The following is a 22753-nucleotide window of genomic DNA, read 5'->3' as shown; positions in this document are numbered from 1 at the left end:
CGATGATTGACATGGACAGCCAACCTCACTGTTGGTGAGTCTCAGCTGGTGGTCCCAGGTTCTACAAGAAAGTAGGCTGAACAAGTCTTGAACAAGCCAGGAACCATCCCTCCATGACCTCTGCACCAAGTTTCTGCCTCCAAGTTCCTGCCCTGACTTCCCCGGAGGATCTACGAAGTCTAAGATGAAACAAACCCTTCTCCCAGCCCCCAACGTATATATGTATGCATGAACATATACATGTATGTATTGCTCTGGGGAAATTCCCAATATTGTAAGTGGTACTTATTCACCACTATTCTAAACCAAGCTCTGCATAAAAACTGAACCCACATCATCTCAAGAACATTCACATGGGAATAGTTACAGTCAACTATATCTTAAATAAAATTGCATTAAATACACTTAGGTTAGCAGCACTTGGGGACTTAGTCTTAGAGTACATATTAGGCCACTAATTGAAACTCCACCACAACATTGTGGCTTCACTTGCTCTGAGGTTCACCAGCTGGAAAGATAGCTTTAGTCCATTATTTGGAGACCCACAGCCCCATTCATACTGTTGCTCTGCAGAACCTAGCAAAGCAGTCTATCTCAGGGCTGATAGGCAATTAACTATACCATCCTCTCTGTGTACACCACTGGTGGCAAATTCAGGCACATTACAATCTGTTGTGAAGGCTGGACAAACAGGCCCTAGTGGGACCAAGTATGCAGCAGTATTAGGAAAGTTGAGCCAGAAATGACTTAAGGTTTTTATCTATGTTCCAGAACTTCTCAGAGTCTATTTCCTTGTCTATGAAACAGTAATAATACCTTAATAATACCTTACACTGGAGAATCAAATAATATACTTATACTCAGTAAAACATGAATTTGTGGAACTGAATGCAGAAAGAATACATCAACACAGTGTCTATTCTAGAGATAGCCATTGAAAGCCAGGCTGTCAGGTACTTCTGCAACATGAATGGAGAGGAACAAACTTATGCTGTCTCAGTTGACTCAGTCTTGATGTCTCAAGCTAAAGCCACATAAGCCAACCTGGTAGGGCCTTATCTGGTCCTGAGGTTAATCCCAGGAAGAAAGCCTCCACACAAGGCAAAAATAAATTAAATTCTATAAAATTCTATAAATTCTATAAATTAAATTCTATAAAATGGACAGAAATAAGACACTAGGCTGCACTTTTTACCCTGGCGGTTAAAAAGGATAGCTAATAAAAAATGGAGGTAGTATTGGTATTTGGTATTTGAGAGGTTAATAAACAAAAGAACCATTGTCTTCTACTCTAGTGGTGCTGGTGGTGATGGAGGAGAAGAAGGAGAGAGAAGAAGAGAAGAAGGAAGGAGAAAAAAGGAGGAAGAGAAAAAAGGAAAGATGACCAAAAAAAGGTGTGTATATATAACCAAGTACAAGCTGAAGGTACAAGCTACCAGTTTTTGGTTTAGCAGAAGGAGGTGAGTACAACATAGTAGAACACCAGGTAACAGTCAGAAGTAATGAACTAGACACACTGAAAGAAAACAAACCAAGAAGAGGTCTAGCAGAACTAGTACACATATTCAGTAGGATGTAAATTAAAAACACACCGCCTGAAACACACTACAAAGGTATAGTTTTCAGTACATGTCAGAGATGCCAAGAGACAGAGTACTGTGGGAAGGATGCTAGAAAAAATGGAAAGAGGGAAATTCAAAGCAGAGAGCTCCTTTCTCTACTTAAATGCTAATGAATCTGTATCCTGAGGAGCATGTAACTCAATACCCTAAGTTTAAAAATAAACAGACTGGCAAAAGGTCATTTAGCAAAAGATCCAGACAACTGCAGCCTACTGGCATCCTTAAGTCATAGCATTAGAGTACTGAAACTAGCTAAGGCTTTGGCTGGGTATGGCCCTTTTTACATTGAAGGAGACTATACTTTAGCCTATTACTGGGAAGCCTACTATGGAATGGGTGTTTTCACTGGTTTATTGAGCCCTCACAACTTGTGAGATAAAAAGATTGAAAGAACCCAAAACAATTTAGATTCAAGACATATCACCTTTTCAAAGTCACAAAGTAGCTCAAGGGATATTGAGCTTAGGTTCCCTGACGATATATCATTAGTGCCTTCTCCTAGCAAACTAAATTAAGAACCTCTGCATAGATTTAACTGTGAGGTAATCCTACAAACTACATAAAAACTGGCATTCTTTGTTCTTATTTAGAAATTTATTTTTTTAAACCCTCACACCAAGCCCTTCACATGGTCTTTCCTTTACTGTATTTTATCTCCATGCCCAGAGACATGGACTACTGCCTAAGTCAAACACATTCATGAGTGACACACAATTTTGCTCCTATGTAAGCCTTAAAGTCCCTGACTTAGGTCTCTGTGACATTATGTGGTGAGTTATACTAAAATGTAAACTAATTTTGGAGCAGACAAATCACTTATGTTTCCCACATTACACTGACAGCCAGAAAGCATTTGAAAGCTGAGGCAATAAAGCACCTGTCAGGCAGCGATGTAGGTCTTAGAGCCCAGCAAACACGTCACCACTTAAAAGCTTTAAACACTGCTCAAAAATGACAACTGAAGACTAACATGATTCTGACTTTATTAGATCAGAACAAATGAAATAACAGCAACAGATCCATTCCACAATCTGGCTTCACTGGTCCTCCAACAAGGAGGAAAGTGTGGTGAGAGATACATCTCTCAGTCTCAGCCTCTCAGAATAGCACTTGGGCCCTAAAGTGCATCTGCTTAGTGGCATTGTTCTTCATTCCCATCTTCAGCATCCATTTGGATTTCATCCTTTGGACATACTGCATGTCCCGCTCACGCATGAGAGCTGCTCCTGTGGTTGGAAGGAGGTAAGAAATGAAGCAAGGGTCTCCTATTTGTCATTAGAAAAAAAATTCTCTACAAATCTTTGTAGAGAATTTCCAAAGTTGGATTAGGGTAAGTGAGCTCTTATATTTAAAGACAGACGCCAATATGGGGGTTCTAAGCAATGGAGCTCAGAGATCTACGTGCAACCCAGGACTATGTATCAGAACTTTGTGGAGTTTCCATTGGTTTTAAGCACCAGAGCTTTCCAGAACATCAGAAAGCCCGTCCTCTTATCTTCACCACCCTCACCTAGACTGTTATGTCCCAAAAGAGCAAGAAGACAACTCTGTACAGCATATTATAAGAGTGAAGTAATAGTACACTGTGGTCTCAAAGCTAAATAACTTCAGCTGTCAGCTTTACTCATTTCAATCTACTTCTATTGGGGAAAATGGCCAGAGGGCTGGTGACAAACCTGTAGTACATGCACTACACGTACTACATCACATCACACAGTCATCATAACAGTCGAGCTCATCAACTCTAAGGTGGGTTCTATTAATCATTTCCCTTGTATAAATGAATAAATAGAAACTGGAATTTAATAATGTCCATGACACAAGAGTTTATAACATGTGACTACACATGTCATGTAGACTCCATTGCTCAAGCTATTAACCACTAAGATATTAGAATATTAAATATATATTTAATATGTCTTGGACTTATTAATTATGTATGTATGTATGTATGTCTTGGACTTATTGCCCTAAGTATCCCGTGGTAATGGAAGTCCCAGAGCTAAGAAGTCAACCTTCCCTTGGAGAAGACCCAGTACAACACAAATGATAGTATGTCACCCAAGGCCATGAAATCCATGGATGTAGGTATTGAGGTACCTGTGCTGCCTGTCCATCCCAGGGCTCGGTATTGCTGGAGTACCCTGCCCACAGCCTTCTGGTTTCTAGCAACTGTCACAGCTCTTGGCAAGCCAAATCGTTGTTTGTAGTATCTCATCAAGGAGCGATGACCCACTCTGGCACCTGTTTTTCAAAATAGTAACATTGACATACTGAATTGTACAGTTCCTTCAAGTCAGAGCTATAAGCCAAAGGCTTCCCAAAAGAATTCAAGGGCATCAAAGCCTTAAGAAATCTAGTAGAAAGACACATGTAATCAGGACAGTGTTTATCTACTAGAGAAAAATAGACCAGCATTAAAAAATAAATAAATAAATAAATAAATAAAATAAAGAGATAAAGGCTAAAAATTCCTAAGAGAAAGAAGATCAAGCAAGGAAGAGCCCTGACCTTAGGTCTACAAGCCACAGTCAGGGCAGAACAAAAACAAAACCATCTTTTCTCTGGTTCAGTTTTCCATTCCAGGGGTTGGTCCTCCAACAGGAGTGAATTTTACCCCACAAAGACATCTGACACTGCTGTAGACATCATATTGTTACAGCTGGAGTGCTACTGGCATCTAGTGGCTGAGGACAGAGATGCTACTGAACATAGTAAGGTTCAGAGGCAGACCACCAACAGTAAAGCCATATTGACAAAGCTGAAATGCTCCTTCCTAAATGGGAACCACCTGGCTACCTCAAAGATGATTAAGCTAAATTATCTTCCAAGCCTGAGATTATTTAGAGAAACCAAGCAAAACAGAATAAATCAATCAAGCTTTGAGAAATGAATTCTTAATTTTAATTTCCAATGTATTTTGATGCCATTACAACACATGGTTGTATATATCACTGCATAGACCTGACATCAACTGTGTAATAATAAATTCAGCAAAAAAGAGGGACAGAAAGATGGCTCAGCAGGTGCTGACCCAGCAACCTGAGTTCAATCCCCAGAAACCACGTTAAGATGGGTAGAGAAAAATCAACCCCTTAGAGTTGTCCTCTGGCCTTACCATATGTATCATGGTACATGCATACACACACAGCCCCCCCCACACAATAATAGTATATAAAATTCTAAAACAAAGAAAAGAGAACATAAATGTCAAATTAGAAACTAAGGGACAAAGGCATTATCCATGTAAAGTCTAGAACTTCTATAATTAGACTAATAAAATTCCAACATAAGAAGTTAGTTATTAGAGGAAAAATTCGAGGTTCCTAGTTAAAAGGTATGTAAGATATAATCAAGGGTTAACAAACTCCTGGAGGGTTAAATCCATTCCACCAGTCTGTAAGTTTTCATGGAACATTCCCATCCATGTCTTTAGCAGCCCTGGTGCTACAAAGCTGACTTAAATAGCTAGTAGAGACAGAGTGGCACACAATGCCTAAGCTATTGCTTTCTGACTATTAACAAGAAAATATTTACCAAATTATATGGCTTCAGAGTAGGGAAACTAAGAAATAAGACAAACTTCTGAGATAGCTAACTCTAGGCACCATAAGTGGGATGGTTTTCAAAAGGTGATTTACCCTTATTACCATGAGAGACTGTCCCTAGGCCAGTGGCATCCACATGGCCTATGGATTTACTAATAAAAGCAAGCTATGTGCTTTAGAAGAATATTAATTAGGACATAAGCAACCAAGTAACTTTCCAAGTAGAAACACACAGGATATTTAACATATACACAAGACATGAAATAGCCATTCCCATTGTAAATAAACTAACAATGGATGGGTAAAATCCTGTGTATAGTTCTTAGAGTAGTTGTCAATTTACCATTGTCAAATTAGCAAGCATGAACAGTCTATCACATAAGCTTTAGAAGGCTTTATCCGACTTTAGTATCTATGTCTGGATTTACATGGAAAAAATGTGCCACGTTATTTTGAGTTCCTGCACCTGGCATAGCACTTGGAAAATATTACCTTGCCACCCAGATATAATGTTTTGTAATCAGACTCAGGTAATGACAAAAGGAACCTTCAAATTCAATCTCATGGTCTTCGGATACCAGTATGGAGGGGTAAAAGGTATCTATCTCTCTGAACCCAGCTGTTTGATGCTTTAAGCATTTTTACGGCACCTGTGCCTCAACTCTGGAAAACATTAATGAATGCCCATGTGAGATGAATCTAACGGGAAAAGATTCATATGTAAATGAAGGTCCTCTCAAAAAATCTCAGCATTATTTAGTGGGATTTCCAAATTAAAATGTTAGGTCAGGGTGATTTATACCTAAGTAAATACTAAGATTGGTAATTAGTATATAGAAAATAAAAATGCATCTTCATAGGCAACACTTGGAAATGCATCTGACAGCTTCTGAGAACTGGCAGAAGTGAGCTGCCTGTGCTGTCAGTTACAGTTAGAACTTGGCATTAACATCATATAAAGTGCTAGAGCAGCTCAACCTGAAGGCCCTTGAAGAACAAATTAGCTATAGAACACTATGACTGCCCAATAATGACAGTTATGCCTAACTTATGAAACTTCTTATGGGCTTATGAAACTGCCCATTCCTGCAAAACAGCCAGCCCATGCAACTGATATTACATACTAGAGTATCTTCCTAAAATTAATTGTGCATTTCTCATGGATACAACAACAGTTTCATCTGGCCTGTTGGCAAATAAATCAATGTATTTTCACACCAATTTCCTCCATATGAACTGAAGAGTAATGAAGGAATTACTTCAGTCTTCCAGAGAAATGCTCAGAGCGCCCTCTACTGGGTATTTTTCCATTGTCTTTGGAATCATCTAGCTGATTTTATGAAATAATAACTAAATATCTATCTCTTCTTCAGGGACCACAATTGTTGATGCTTTGGAAGCCAGTTTAAAGCAAACTCTTAGGTGTATGATCCTTCCCAAATTCGCTTTACACTAACACCCACGCTAACCCAAGCAAGCACACGAGTGAACACACCCGGAGCTTCCAAGGTCGTTTGTGCAGAAATAATTAGCTCATCCTCCTGCTGCCACTACATTTTTATATAATGCTTGTTCAGAGATTTCTATTTTCTGAATTGTTTTAACCCTGTAATCAAGTATGATTCCAAGTTCCTTCAAGCCTCCTCTGCTCACTTTTTCCTTCCCTTTCATTTCTTCTCACTGTTTTCCTCCTACAGGACCCAAGGGACCAGGTCTGCCTTCCTTTTGAAAGTCATTTCCATCCCCTCAGTCAACATATTTAACCTGTTGTTATGTGCCTGAGTCCAGTACTAAGATAAAGAAAGAGACAGGGCAGTCTGTTCTCTGAAGTAATGGGAGGTTGGAGAGGAGGAATCCCTTCAGTTTTAGAGCTCTGTATGTCTGTGCCTAAACGATGATGGAGGACAATTATTTCAAAGGTGCCAACAGGGAGAATTTGAGTATTCCCAACAAAAACACTATGTATGAGATGATAAATACGCTAGCCACCGTGGCAAAATCATTATATGTTATATGTGGCACTGAGATGCCACTTTGTATCTCATAGGTAGGTAAAATTAGTATGTACCCACTTAAAATAAAAGCATGTCTTTAAAGGGTAATGAGGGAAGAGACAGACAAGCAAGACAACATTTACAAAGGAGTAAACAAATTATCAGACAGAAACACAAGTATTCTAGGAGCAGAGGAGAGGTTCAGGGATAATCTCCTGAGGGGTAAAACCAAGATGAGCCTTGTGGTAGAGTACCAGAGGCACCACTCATAGAGACCCAGAGGAGAGGAGTGTATGGCAAGAGGGCCCATATACTCATAAAATACCTTGAGAGCAATGGCTCCCTGTGAGGAACCACAGAGGGTAAAGAAAATACACTCCTGTTTTAGACAGAAGGTGCTGGTGGTTATAAAGAAACCAGACAGATGATGGTCAGATGAAAACTGTGACACAGACAAATGCCTCAGGAGAAAAGTACTCAAAAGACATTTAGGACTCAATTATCCGAGTGGGAAAAGAAGTTTGCTAAAAAGATACCAATTTGAGGCCTTCACTGTGTTTTCTACATAATTAAATATTCCTTACCAATTCTCAAAAATATAAAGTCCAGATAAGTGTGATTCTCAAATAGGATATGCCTGTTATTAATGTCTGTGTAATAACATGTACCAAAGCAGATACAAAGTGAAGTCAGCATTACAGTGTTCCACAATCAAACACTGCTCTCAATTCTAACATTTAATAAATACAGTATACTAACCTAGTTCTAGAATAACCGGGACATGGCAGTGCTTTTCTCCAAATACCTTCGATTCTCATAGACACAAAAGATTGGAGGAATTTCTCATCCTCTAAAAGCTAGGTTTCTTGGTTTTTGGTGTGTGTATGGGTGGATGGGAGAGAGAGGAGAAAGAGAGATTATATTCACCTTTTTACAACTGTGAATTTTTTTTAAATTTTACATCCTGACTGCAGTTTCCCCTCCCTCCTCTCCTCCTATTCCCTCCCCACCTCACCTCTACACCCCCCTCCCAATCCACTCCTCCACCTCTCTTTCATCTGAAAGGGATAGGCCTCCCATGGGCATCAATAAAGCATGGAGACAGGACCAAGCTCCTCCCTCTGCATCAAGGCTGGGCAAGGCAACCCAGCATGAGGAACAGGTTCCCACAAAAGCCAGCTCAAGCACCAGGGAAGGACAGGCCCTCATCTCACTGCTAGGGGGCCCACAGACACACCAAGCTACACAACTATCACACACATAAAAGAGGCTTAGGTGGGTCCCATGCAGGCTCCTTCGATGTCGCTCTGAGTGTCTAGAGTCCTTGAGTTCCCACAAGTCCTGACCACTGTGAATTGCATAGGCTACAATACATCACAATAAAACTTCCTTACCACCTATGAAGAATTTTACCTTCAAGACATCCTCTCTGGGCTAGGCACTGAAGGTTATTATTCTGAGTTAATGACAGCTCTCTGTATGACACAGTGATACTAGCTGTGTTTAGCTGCATAGGTAAAGCTAAATAATAGGAAGCAAGACTTTCAGCACATAGAATGGTTCAGACACCTTCATTGGCATGGAGGCTGCCACTACTGCTGTGCTATGACTACAAAACTCCTTACCCAGTGTAGTGGGGTCCTGGATAAGTTGTTCAAACATATGCTAGCTTCATATGCCAGATGAAGAGAATTGAGTTTATATGGCTGCTGTAAAGCCTGAATATGCTGTGTACTCAGTAAACACCATGTATCTGTTACTATTTTACTATCATCTCTACATTCCCTTCTCTTTCATTTCAAACCATGCCCCCCCCCATATCTCCTCCATTCTTACCAATTAACTGCCACATTTCTTCCTTTCTATACAATAGACAACAGTGGATGCCTCTCATATTCACAACCCCTTTATCCTCTCATTCCTGAGATAAATTCCTACAATGAGTCCTATTATTTTTCAAGGGAGGAGGCAGAATTCATTCTCCATGCCTCTTCTCCAACTACTAGAGATAGGCAACCCAGGCGCTGTTAGTCAAATATCAACTTGTCAAACTATTTTGGAAGCCTACTACACAGTTTGACTATGAGATCCTTCCACTATGTTCAAGTTGACCCACACCTGGAAAAACTGGAAATTTAAGGAGAAGGACCTCCTTGGCAGAGTAGATCCCTGGAGCCAGCTCCCTGGAGGCTATTTCATCCCTACTCCTTTTGCCTCACTATTTGTGATGAGGCAGTCTCCTCTACCACATGGTCCAACAGCCCATAGATTTTTACCCAAATGCACGGGACTAGATGATCATGGACTGAATCTTCTGAAACCATCAACCAAGATAAACCCTTCATTGAAGCCATATTTTTTGGTCACAGCTATGCAAAGGTAACTAACAGGAAGCCTGAGCTATGCAAGGACACAGGCAACAGAGGAACCAGGTCAAGAGGGAGAGGAGCATCAAGGAAAGCAGGGAGAAAGCCTAGGGGGATGGCTTAGTTGATAAAGTGCTTGTCATGTAAGCATTAGGACCTGAATTCAGACATGCAGAACCTAAGTACAAAGCTGGGAATGTTGGTCCACATCTACAACCCCAGAGTTAGAAGAGTGGATCGCTGGAACTCACTGGCCAGTCTAGCCAAAGTGGTGAGCTATAGCTTCAGTGAAAAACTGCCAAATAAGGAGAGCAACTCAGGAAGATGCCCAACACTGACCTCTGACCAATACATGTACATGTATACACATAGACCAGACACCAGGAAAAAGACATACACATACATATACACAGAAGGGAGGCAGGGCAAGGGATTTATCAGTCTACTACATTTAAAAAAAAAAATTAATGAAATACTTAGAAAAAAATATTCTAAACCTGGAAATATTCTAAACAAGGAAAAACAAACAATAACCCACTTTAAATGAAACAGCCAACTCAGAGCTAAGTAGCTGATTTTAAAGTTCATAAGTACTTGAAAGACACATTTCTTCCACAACACACAGGAGGTAAGCTATTTCTGCTGACAAATACACTTACCAGAAGGAAGTATCAGCTCCATGGTTTCATCGTCACATTCCAAGGTCTTTTCTGAGAACAACTCCATCTCGTCAGGGTCCTGCCCCTCCTTGTAATCTGGGTAGCTACTCCTGTAACAACCAAAGAATCCTAATAAACACACTTGAATGAATAGACATCTGCATTCGCAAATGGAGCAAAACTACCACCAGCTTCAGGGAATCCCACTGAAAGGACTGAGGGATAAAACTACTGCTGTTAGAATTTCTCTGCAACAAATGTGACCAAATGACCCTTAAGAGGATGGTTTTCCTCTCTCTAGAAAGGTTACCAAATGCAGAAGCCATGAACACAGAGCTGGACATGAAGTTATAGTCCGATTAATCACAGAAGAAACAAGTTCTAGAAGACTGCAGTCCTACAGAATTGTGATGATGACAGAAAGACACATGTCTACCTGTTGCCCATGTTAACTTTAGATATACAGGGCTTTCAAATACTGAACTTTCTCAAATACAGATAATCTGACTAAAGCACTGAATTTTTAATATCTTTTATTTCATTTAAGTAGCCACAAAGACATGCCTACTAATTACCACATTGTACAGTGTAGTTCTAGAAGAATTTGTTTCTAAATATATCCAAAATTTCCTATTTAAATGGACTTAAGAAAAATAACTAAAAAGGGATAGGGAGATGGCTCAATGGGTAAAGTACCTGCAAGGCAACCAGACCAGAGTCGATTTCCAGCACCCACATAAAAGCAGAGCACAGCAATGGCTGCCTAGGGGTGGAAACAACAGTATCTAAGGAGCTTGCTGGCCAGCCTTCTAGCTGAACTGGGCTCCAGGACCCAGTGAGGCTCTGTCTCAAAAAAATAAGGTGGAGCATGATCAAGAAAGACATCCAACACCAACTCTGATCTTCACATGGCATGTGCGTATAGGCACATATTTAACACATGCAACACACAAGCAAAAAAAATAATAATAATAATAATAAACTTTAGTTAAAAAAAATAACTGAACAAACACATTGAAATATTAACAGCTAGACAACCCAATAAAAAAAATAGATAAAAGACTAAATCAGAAACAAAAATACTTCCAAGTAGCTAATCAATATGTAAATGGTTCATAATTACAATGGTCATAATAAAATACAAAGTAAAACTACTATATATTCAGCCATATGGATAAAAAAGAAAAATTTGCTCTCACTAATGGTGGTACTACAGAGATCACTTTGAAAAAAAATCCAACAGTTTCTTCTGAAATTGAACTCGCATGTGCGTGTGTGTGTGCACGCGCGCGCACGCGCGTGCATCTCCTATGACCTAACTCATACGCATATACATTGTAGATAAGATATGTGCATTTACAAATGGTAACAGGCTGGCAAAGCAGCATTACTTCTAGAACAAAAATTTTCTGTACAACTATATAAAACAGAGTGAGTCTGTACAGATGGCTCAATGGGTAAGAACACACTTGTTTTTGCACAGGACCCAGGTTCGATTCCCAGCACCAACATTATGGCTCACAAATATCCATAACTATAGTTCCAGGGGATATGAGCCCCCTTCTTCTGACTTCTGCAAGCACTGGGCACAGGACATATATGATGCAGACAAACATGCAGCTAAAACACTCATACACATAAAAACAAATCTGAAGGAAAAAAATTTAAAAACAAAAACAAAGCAAAACAGAATTGATGAGTTTTCCCAAATGAAAAGTTGAATAAAAGATGCCAGACCCAAAAGGGTATATTCTTTGCTATTCTGTTTCTATAAAGTTCAAAAACATGTGATCCAACCTTCAATAAAATTTAAAATACAGACAAAATTTACCTATATATGGATGTATGGCTAATTCCTGAAAATATACTCAAGAAAAATATCAAGTTCAAGACTAAAACTATCTTGTAAGGGCGGAATCATAATTTGCTCATTTTTTTAGGCTAGTAAATCCACACAAAGAACTTATAAGAACAATGCCTGGCAGGTAGTAAGTACTCAATTAATGCTAGCCTTGCTTGTAAATATTTTCTACTTTCCAACGTTTCTTACTAAACATTATCAACTTTTGCTTTAGCGGGCAAATAAATTATTTAATGTTTACTTTTATAAAGGCTCATACCACCAAATCTTTTTGGAGCCAAAGGAGTACATCAAGTCCAGCAAAAAAAAAAAAAAAAAAATTCAAAGAAAATGCTATTCTGTGTTGAGATGTTTGCTTCTGTTAGTACTGCAGAACAAACTGAGGATCTTGAACAAGCTAGCCAAGAGCTTTCCTCCTGAGCCATCCACAGCCAAGAAACTCTTTAACCATTTGCATCAGTAATCAACTTTAAATCCTAGCAACACATTGGTAAACAATAGCACTGCAACAGAATGAACTATCCCATCAAGAAAAGACAACAGCAATAATACATATTGCATGAAATGGTAGTAAGGGCTATGAGGGTAATAAGGGATAAAAATGATTAGATAAGCATTGCTGTTTTATGAAGGGCAGTCATGGAAGGTCATAATGGCAAGGTAAAATTTATTTGAATCCTTCAGGAAATGAGGACACAAGTCACTGGCCTCTCTGAGCTAAAGCTAAGTGCGGAAACTCTGAGATTCACATCCTTAATATCTATTAGAAAAGAAAAAAAAAAAACAAAAAAACAAAAAACAAAACATGAAAACAAAACAAAACCCAGGCATCCAAACTGCAAACTCACAGCTAGAACACCAGGACCCTGTAGGCCATCAAATTCTGGCTGTTGCTTTAAGGAAGAAGGAAAGCCTTTGAACAATTCTGAGTAGCATGTAATCTGTAATCTTACTTAAGGCTGTAAAAGGATTTCTTAAGCCAGCTTTGAGAATGTAACACAGGAGGTGGTGAGGATACAAAGAAAGATCGGACAGGAAACAAAATGCAATGACAGTGGATGGTAACCTAGACCTGGCCACTGGAGGAAATGAAAAGCACACCTTCAGTATGTGTGACAGGATCTGATTAAAGAATTAATGCAGGCACAAAATAAAATACCAAGCATGACTGAAAATCATTGGCTTACATACTAGGAAGGAAAGAATTACCGTTTACATAAGGTGGACTATGTTAGGTTTTATAGCAGAACTCAAGACAAATATTAAAGGGAAGCCAGGTATACCTTTAATCTCAGCACTGGGGAGGCAGAGGCAGGTGGATCTCTGTGAGCTCCAGGCCAGCTATGGAGAAACCCTGTCATGAAAAACCAAAAAGAAAAAAAAAAAGTTAAAGGATCTTCTAAGTTTGAAGTTGAGGAGGTTGCATTAGAAATATACATTGAAAGCGATAGCCTGTAGGAGGTTACTGAAATCTACAAAACCAAGTAGGAACCTAAATATACAAGAAGCAGATGGAGATAAAGAAATCAGAATGTCTATACTTCAATATTTCAAGCCAGTTACCAAGTTGACCAACCTAATCTCTGGTATTTGCTTAGCCAACTGCCAATTAGACAATCAGTCTAAAGGTCAAACACATTGCTGTCTGGTAGGAACTTAAGAGAGGGACAAATATCTATTGCTTAGGGAAGTTGCTTTCTATCTCTAGCAGAAAGTCAAATCTGTCTTCTATACTGCTAATACAGATAACCTTCCAATTACACCATCCAACAGCTACCTTCAATTGCAAACTATGAAATCAGGAAGAGAGGGTAAAAAAGTTCTAAAAGATTATTAATTTTCCTGACCATCTGTATCACTTGGGCTGTGTGTGGCTGCTTGGTGTGGTATTTACACATACCTGTCCATACACTACTATGCTATATTACAGAAATGTGACCAAAGAAACTAATTATTCAGGAACACCTAACATGCTTGTTGCATACATATGCTCTACTCAGTTAGAGTTGAACTATTTATGAAATAATCTCACTACCCAAATGTCAGGACCTGGCATAAAGAATCAAACAGTTCAATTTCCTTAGTAGCAGTCTTTGACTCAAAGTCTCTCAATGAGCCCAAAGTGTGAAACCGAATTTTTGGTATGTCTGGTCACTAGGTAATAAATAAAATTAAAGTTCTGAACACTCAATCACAAAGAACAAAACCAAGTCATTCGTACTCACTTTGGGCTAGAGAGCTACATTTTTCTAGAGGTGTTCAAGTTAGCTTGTTAGCGTAGATATGTGTAATAAGGGTTAAGAATATATTGAGCAAAGCTAAGTGTGAATGTCACAACTCACTGCATGATGAGCTCAACTCATTTTCAGAAGGGGCGGCAATTTAGTACAAGCATGACCTCAATGCACTTCACAAACTCCAGTCTTACCTAAAATCATAGAAGTCTGCAAACTCCAAAGCAGCATCGCCATCTGTGAAGAGCTTGCAGTGGCTTTTGTCATTCATGTGGGCCTGTACAGCTTCTGTGGAGTAGAAGGATCTCCCTTTCTCATTGCACCACAAGCAAATCTTGCCAACACCAACTTTCTCTCCTGGTCATAAAATTTAAGGGAAAAATATGAAATCAATCTTCTGAAGTCAGGTTAAGTCTCACTATTCTCAAATTGAAAAACCTTTCTTTATCTAGAGCAAAACAGCTGTACTCACCCAAATATTTAATCAGCCCTTTCAGATCTGAAAGGTATTCTAAATCAGGAATAAAGAAGCTGTGGATTTTAGTCATATGAGCCACATTCTTCATGAGGGAGCTTGAGTGATGAGAACAAAATAAGCAGTCTGTTATTGGGATGGCACCTAAGGGTGGGCTCTCCCCAGCATCTGCGTCTTCTGCATCCTGGTCCTCCACTTCAGGGCTCTCATATTCCAATCCATCATCTGAATCAATATCTTCCCAATCTTCAAGCCAGAAGTTTTGAAAAACAAATTTACTTTTAAAAATATAGTAAACACAACTGAAGACACCATGTTGCTTCTTGACATAATATAATCTGCCTGTCCCCCTGAAGCCAAATTCTCTTTCAAGACCTCAATTTTAGACATTTATTTACCCTCAGACAAGTTTGGACAGTAACAAACTTTTAATCTTTCTTTTCCAGCACATGATAAGCTCCTTGAAGTCTCTAACTTCCTCCCTATGCCTCACAGTGCCTGGCCCAGTACTAGACAGAGAGTCAAATGAATTCCTATCTGCTTGAATAACAGTATCGATCATTTCCACTTCACAGGAACACTTACATGTATACTATGGTATGTGCAGATGTCAGATGTGTTATATGAAATGCTGTAGTATGAGTGTATGTGCCCTAAGTTCAACTTAATCACCAATGTGATGGGTGGGACCTCTAGAAGCCCTCGTGAATGGACTGATAGCCTAAGAAAGGACTTAAGTAAACTAGCTCACCTCCTTTTTATTTGCTTTTTGCTCATCCTCCATCAATACACAATCTAGACTTCTCTGCCTTTTCCATCATGTAGACAAAGTCTCAGAAAAATACCTCATCCACAGAACAGGCCCTCACCAGACAGTCAAGCTGCCAGCAGCACAAAATAAGTTTGTGTTGTTTATAAATTACCAGACTTAAGATTTTTTTTTTTAATAGCCGGGCATTGGTGGCACATGGCTTTAATCCCAGCACTCTGGAAGCTGAGGCAGGCAGATCTCTGTGAGTTGAGATCAGCCTGGTCTAAAAGAGCTAGTTCCAGGACAGTCTCCAAAGCCACAGAGAAACCCTGTCTCTGAAAAAAACAAAACAAACAAAAAAGTTAATAATAAAAAAAAAAAGGGGGGGAGATTTTGTTATAGAAGCATAAACAGACTGAGACTGAACACAAACTTTCAGTATTAATATGCTGTGGGGGGTGAAGAAATAAACACCTCATAAAGTAAAAGAGCCTTCTTGCTGGCTGGAGCCCCCACTTTTCAGACTTGCAGGCAGTTTGACCCCCTCACTCGGTTTGAATCAACTAAGTTAAATGGTGTTAACTAAGCTGAATGCAAAATCCTCAGAAGCCACGACAATTACAACTTCTATAGCCGTATGCCAATCATGTCTTGTGTGCACAGGTGTGACATTCCTCATCCGAACTAGAAGGAGCATATTCTACGTTTATAAAGTAGCTCTGTTTTTATTCTTTTTTCAGTCAATGCTTTAGGCTCCGAATCCACAACAGAGAAGCAGACAGACAAAATTTCCTTTGGGGATGCAGGTTAGTGAGGCATTTAAACACCTTTAAACAATCGAAAATGTCCTAATGAAACCCATCATTTTATACAGCGAATACATGCTATTTCCTTCAAAACGCATAAAGTAAACTTAATGCGAATTAAAAAAAAAAAAGAGAGTAAAGCCTGCTTTGTCCATAATTAAGACGTTTAAACAATCACTAAACACTCTTCCCCTCAGGTCCACCCAAAGTTTGGTGGGGCTGAGGACAACCATAAACTCTGAAGTCAAATATTTAGACCATGTAAATTAAATTAGATCAGCAACCTTAAATCCAGCAAGGATGCCGTGGGCCTATAACCCCAGCTCCCGTGAAGGCTGAGGTAAGAGGTTAGAAGGCCGACCTAGGAACCAGTGAGACCCTGTCGCAAAGCTTAAAAACAAAGTAGTAAGGACAGGCAGGGGCTCGGTGGGGGTGCCTCCCGGTCGCGCGCGGGGCTCAGTTCAACCCCTAGAAAGGCGGCATCCCTAAAACAGACCCAGCCCTCAATCTCCAACTGCAAGCGTCCGGGGACCCGGTGCCTCACCCCAACCCGGACCGAGTCATTACCTTCCTCGTCCTCCTCTTCATCCTCATGCTCACTCTCCTCCAACTGCTGCTTCGCTAACTTCTTCGCCTGCTGCTCGAACCACTGCAGCCGGGGCGGCTTCTCCATCGGGTCCCGCTCCTGCGCGCCCCGTCTGGCCGCGCTCGCACCTGCCGCCCTCGGGGACGCCTCCGTGGGTCCAGAGGGCACTTTCTTGGGAGACGTAGACGGCTGGGCCTTGATGGCCTGCTGGATGGCCGTGTTCATGGCATCCTTGTCCACACTGTCGGCGCCCAGCCCCTTCTCCAGGTTCTTCTCGTTGAGCATCTCCACTTGCCGGCTCACGGCCTGTACCGCCTTCCTCTCCAGCTCCACGTGCCGCCGGGACTTGAGGTGGTTCTCGTAGGCGTTGAACGTGGCAAATTTCTTGCTGCACACGGTGCAGTAGGTGGCCGTGCCCCTGCTCTCCTCCTCCGCCACTGCCCGCTGCGCCCGCACCCGCTCCTGGAAGCCTTCGGCCGTCACCGGGGCCATGCTGGCCACCTTGCGCCGCAGATTGTAGCGGTGCCAGTCCGTCTTGTAGTGCGCCCGCTGCACCTCGGCGTCGAGAAACGCCACCCTGCAGGTGATGCAGGTGTACGTCGCCATGGCGGGGCCCGAAGCAAGAGAAGCTGAGGACCGGCGTTTTTAAGTCTCACAAGCTCCCACCACACGACCACGCCCACAGCCACCAAAATCCACACTGGCTTCCGACTTCCTAGTGAGCCAGAGCACAGCTGGGCAGGAAGTCCCGCCCCTTCCCCGGCCACGCCCCGGAAGGTGGTGGAACTGCGTTTCTATCCCGGTGATGTGAGATCTGCCCTGTCATTCAGAGGCGTGGTCTGGAGGTTGCTCCTGCCTCCTTACGGATAACGCTGTTTAGCCCTTTGGATTACGCTGTGTGGATAACGCTGTTTAGCCCTTTGGGATAACGCTGTTTAGCCCTTTGGGTTGTGACGTGTTAAAGTGGAGGGCGTGGGCGCCTGGTGGTGCTGCACTGGGCGGCTCTAGCTTGAGCTGGGTTCCCTGGGGACTGTCTCCTGCACTTCTGGACCGGGAGATCAAACGTGCGAGACTTCCGGAGCCTCCTGGCCCGCAGTCCCAGAGGCCAGAAACCATGGAGAGTCCACACCCAAGCCTCCGCCTTTGCAGCAGAGGGCGCAAAAGTTTTCCTACCAGATGCCAAAAGCACAGCCTAGCCACTGTCGTGTGAAAGTTTAAATGCAAGTAGCCACGCAAAAAGTAAAACTATGTGAAATCGCTTTTGAATGCTTGAAATACTATTTCAGCATCCAGAAGCTAAAAGAATTTGAGAGACGTTTTACGCCCCTTCGTTGGTGCTAAGTTTTGGAGATCCTGTGTGTATAACAGCAATAATCCGTATCAGTTCGGAATTGCCCCATTTCATGTGCTCAGTTTGTCCATGTAGCCTCATATATATGTTAGGTAGGAAAATAGGAATCTGAAAGACTTTACAGATTGATCTGCACTGTCTGGCTCAAGCAGATCAGAATTAAATCGTGTTCCTTTTTACACAAAATCAAGTGGCTTTCTTTTGGTTTTAAATAAGATTCAAACCCAGCATTCTCAGGGGTCTAAAGGCTCTGCATCTATCCCTACTGTACCCTGATTCAATCTTTCCCTGATTCAATCATGGAGATAAGAATTTCTATTTGTGTTTCCACAGAAACTGAAGAGCTATGGATTCCTTCCAGAGTAACATGGTTTGATCAAGCAAGACCCCCTGAAGCAGTGTCCCAGGTGATCTAATATTCAAAACAGCTGGGACAAGGCAGCCTTGCAGACCACTAAAGCCAGGATTTCTGCATCTTCTTAAAATCCCCAAGACAGCGCCCCCGACCATCAGGAAGCAGTTTGGAAAGAACGACACCCAAATTCCTAAATATTGTCTATAAATGTTTGTTTTCATTTAAATGGGGTTAGTTACAAATGATCACAACCAACCTCTTTTTAAGTGTAGAAAAAGGATTATGGTATAGAAATGAATATTTTGTTTTGGAATGGATTTTCATTTATTGATATTGAATGATTTTAGTTTGCAGAGCAAGGATGTAGGAAAGGATAAGGAGAATAGTTCTTGCAAGCAGAATATAGAAAATCACAAAGAATGGACGTTGACATAGGTGGAAAGATCAGGAATTATGAGAACAAGAAAGGTTACTATGGTGATGGGGCTAGTGGTTAAATGCTAGGCTGATCTTGCTAAATAGGGCTAGTTACTCAATCATCAAACTTGTGGAATAACTGAAGGCTCTAAATGTACAGCCAAGAGAAAGCCAGAGTATGAAAGAAGTTTCTCACAGGTCTTGGCCCACAACAAGGAAATAGGCCCCTAACTCTGGAACAAATGGTCCCAGATGAACAGCCCTGTCTGGGTCACACCTGGCCAATGGACAGTCTGGGGTCTTTCCAAGTCATTCTGCAGTTTTTCCTTTAAAAAAGAACAGGTCACACCTGGGCAATCTGTCAAACATGAGATCATACTTTGTAATCAATCATCTTGTGCCCTATGCATGTATGCTTATTTGCAGTTTGTCTCTATAAAAAGGAGCCTGAACCCTTTGAGGGGTGTGCAGCTTTCCCAGAAATTGCTGACCTGAGTGCACTCATTCAATAAACATGTATTGCTTGTTGCATCTCCTGGATTTAGTGTTTGTATCATGGGGCTCTCCCATCAGCCCATGAGGACCCTGGAATTGGGGTCTTACAATACAAATTTAAGGTCAATTCTCCTCTTGTTTAGGTATTGTGTTTGCATAGCTCATTTAAAAATGTAATGTATAATTTAGTACAGATTATAGATAATTACCTATAATAGTCAAAACCTATGTTAGTTCTCTCTGGCTCTGGCTCTCCCTCCCCCCCCCTCCTGTCTTCTATTCTTATCCTGACTCAATCTTCCTAGTCGCACGTGCTTTCCTCTCCTCCCCTTCTCTTTCTCCTACTTCTCTCTCCATACACTGTCCCCCTTCTTCACATGTACTCTGGGGGATTTGTCCCTTTTCCCCTCCTGTGCGGGACTTTATATGAATCTCTTAGAATACACCTTGTATCCTAGTTCCTCTGGTGGTGTGAATTATAGGCTGGTGATCCTTTGATCTAGGTCTAAAATCCATATATGAGCGAGTGAGTACATACCATGTTCCTCTTTTTGTGACTGGGTTACCTCATTCAGGATGGTTTCTTCAAGTACCATCCACTTGCCTGTGATTTCAAGATTCCATTATTTTTTTCTGTCAAGTAGTATCCCATTGTGTAGATGTGCCATATCTTCTTTATCCATTCTTCAGTTGAGGGGCATCTAGGTTGCTTCCAGGTTCTTGCTATTACAAATAATGCTGCTATGAACATAGTTGAGCACATGTCTTTGTTGCATGGATGTGGATCATTTGGGTATATGCCTAAGAGGGGGATTGCTGGGTCCTGTGGTAAACTAATTCCCATTTTCCTGAGGAACCACCATACTGATCTCCAAAATGGCTGTACCAGTTTGTACTCCCACCAGCAGTGAAGGAGTGTTCCCCTTTCTCCACATCCCCTCCAGCATAAGTTGTCATTGGTGTTTCTAATTATAGCCATTCTGGCAGGAAAGAGGGAGCCACTATTGGTTTGAAGAGAAAACTAAACCTAAAGATAGGTTTAGAGACCTACAAGACTGCTGTCAACTAACAATTTGAGCAACCATGGAAAGGCTACCATAAATGCCCTTCCCGGTAGTGAGATCAACAACTAACTTATCCACCATCATGGAGTCTTCATCTAGTACCCATTGGAAACATAAGGAAACACCCATACCTAAATACTGAGTCTAACTAGAATCCAGATGCAGATGGAGAGGACAAGAACAGGCTGCAGAAACACATAGAGACAGCTGACCTGAACAAGGAGGAGCTAACGGGCCACCAGACTGACAGTTGGGAATCCAGCATGGGACTGACTTAGGGACCCCTGAATATGGGTCTCAGCTAGAAGGACTGAGCAGTCTAAGGGACCTCAGACAGTGGAACCAGGATATATCCCTGGTGCACAAAAGGACCTCGCAGACACATTCTCCATGGAGGGATACTGCCTTAACCTAGAGACAGGAGAGAAGCCCTAGTCCCTACTTCAAATGACTTGACAGATTAACATGACCCCACCTGGATGGCATTCCCCTACATATGGAATTGGGGTGGGGGATGGGAGGGGAGGGTGGTCAGGGTGCATGTGAGGGGGCAGAGAGGGAAAGAGGGAGGAAGGGAGGGAGGGAGAGGGAACTGGGATTGACATGTAAAATAAAAAATAAATAATAAAAAAACCTATGTTAGTTATGATTTCTAGGAATACAGATGTATTTGAGATGAATAAATATTCTTCAAACCTCTCAAAGACCTATAGAATATGGCATTTAAAATGGTTTAGGGTTTTCCTTAACAGTGAGGCACAACTGCTCTTGGTAATACAACCTGTATCACAAAGGAAGATGGACATGGAAGGAACTTGTTATGGAGTTTACTCCCAATATAGCAAGACTAGCTATTTGGGCAAGATACTTCTCTTGTCTCCACTATTTGACTTTATGGTGTATAAACTTGACATGCAGGACCCACAGAGAAGTGACTGCTGATACAAGATGGACATTGCCATAGGGTTCCTGCTTCGTGGAAGAATCTGCCAGACATTTTGCAAGACACAGAGAAAAGTGACTGACAAACTGCCAACCCAGATGCAACAGTTTGAAATTTTCTGCTTTGCTGAGAAGTCTTCCAGACACACTATGGCCTATGGGCTGAAGATGGAACATTACAGAAGAATTTCAGGTGACTGACCAGGCAGCAAGTTGTCACTGTCATTTCTAGAGTATTATCCTTCTGTGGTCTTTGAGAGAGTTGAAGACAGATAGTTATGGTTAAAGTTTTCCTTAGGATTAAAGATAAGTTACATATAAGACTTTAGACACAAAGATAGGATAGATAATGGAATATTTTCTTTAAATCTTACTAAATGTTAATGGACTAAATATTGTTAATTATAGTTCTTATTCAATAACTGCTTTGTTATATATTTTACTATGTTAAAGTTAAAACCCTTTTTATTTTAGACAGAAAAGAGGAGATGATTGAAGATGTCATTCTGTAAATATGTTTCTCTTATTGGTTAATGAATAAAGCCCTGTTGGCCAATAGGAAGGCAAGATAGGCAGGTCTAGAAAACAAGGAAGATTCTGGGAGATGTAGGGAGGAGATTCAAGATGTAGAGACTCGAGAGAAAGAAGTCTGGATCCTCTCTCAAGTAAGATAAGACCACATGGAAACACTTACATTAATAGAAATGGGTTAATGTGTAAGACAGAGCTAGCCAATAAGAAACACTAGTAACTGGCCAACAGCTTTATTTCTAATATAGCATCTCTGTGTGTTATTTGGGGCTGACGCAGCTCTGGGACCAGGCTCCAGGAAAACTGCTCCTAACAGTGGGTAGTCCCAAAGCACCCATGCCACCAGAAAGTCTCAGCTCTACCTGCATGATAACGTCTCCAAGCTCATAGACAGTGCCCCTCCTACTTCAGTTAACCTTTCATGCTCTGTACTGGCTAGCACCCCACAAAGCCGCATATGTTAGGGCACAATTATGTATAGCTAGCAGGAAGGCTCCAGAGAAAGTGGCTAAGACAATTGGATGACCCTCTCCATCCTCTACTCTTTAGGGTATGTCAACGGGCCCAATCCTGAGAGCTGCCTATGCGTTTCCCCAGCTGATCTGATGACAATGATGATTGTTGGGCTAATTCGAATGCTGCCGTGAAAATGGAGGGACAGTGTGCCTTGATACAGTTCTGGGACTTCCATGATCT

General features: G+C 41.2%; 1 protein-coding gene across 1 annotated transcript; it reads right to left on the bottom strand.

Moving 5' to 3' along the window:
• Positions 1-2588: 2588 nt before the first annotated feature.
• Positions 2589-17548, bottom strand: Znf622 (zinc finger protein 622). Its single transcript, XM_051182589.1, has 6 exons — positions 16884-17548; positions 14757-15005; positions 14479-14641; positions 10190-10299; positions 3723-3866; positions 2589-2848 (listed from the first exon to the last, which is right to left on the bottom strand). The coding sequence occupies exons 1-6, from the start codon at positions 17506-17508 to the stop codon at positions 2721-2723; spliced, it is 1419 nt and encodes a 472-aa protein (XP_051038546.1). The 5' UTR covers positions 17509-17548; the 3' UTR covers positions 2589-2720.
• Positions 17549-22753: the final 5205 nt, after the last annotated feature.

The sequence above is a fragment of the Phodopus roborovskii genome, unplaced genomic scaffold (assembly GCF_943737965.1).
Source record: "Phodopus roborovskii unplaced genomic scaffold, PHOROB, whole genome shotgun sequence".
Classification (NCBI taxonomy): domain Eukaryota; kingdom Metazoa; phylum Chordata; class Mammalia; order Rodentia; family Cricetidae; genus Phodopus; species Phodopus roborovskii.
This window is presented reverse-complemented; position numbering and strand designations above follow the sequence as displayed.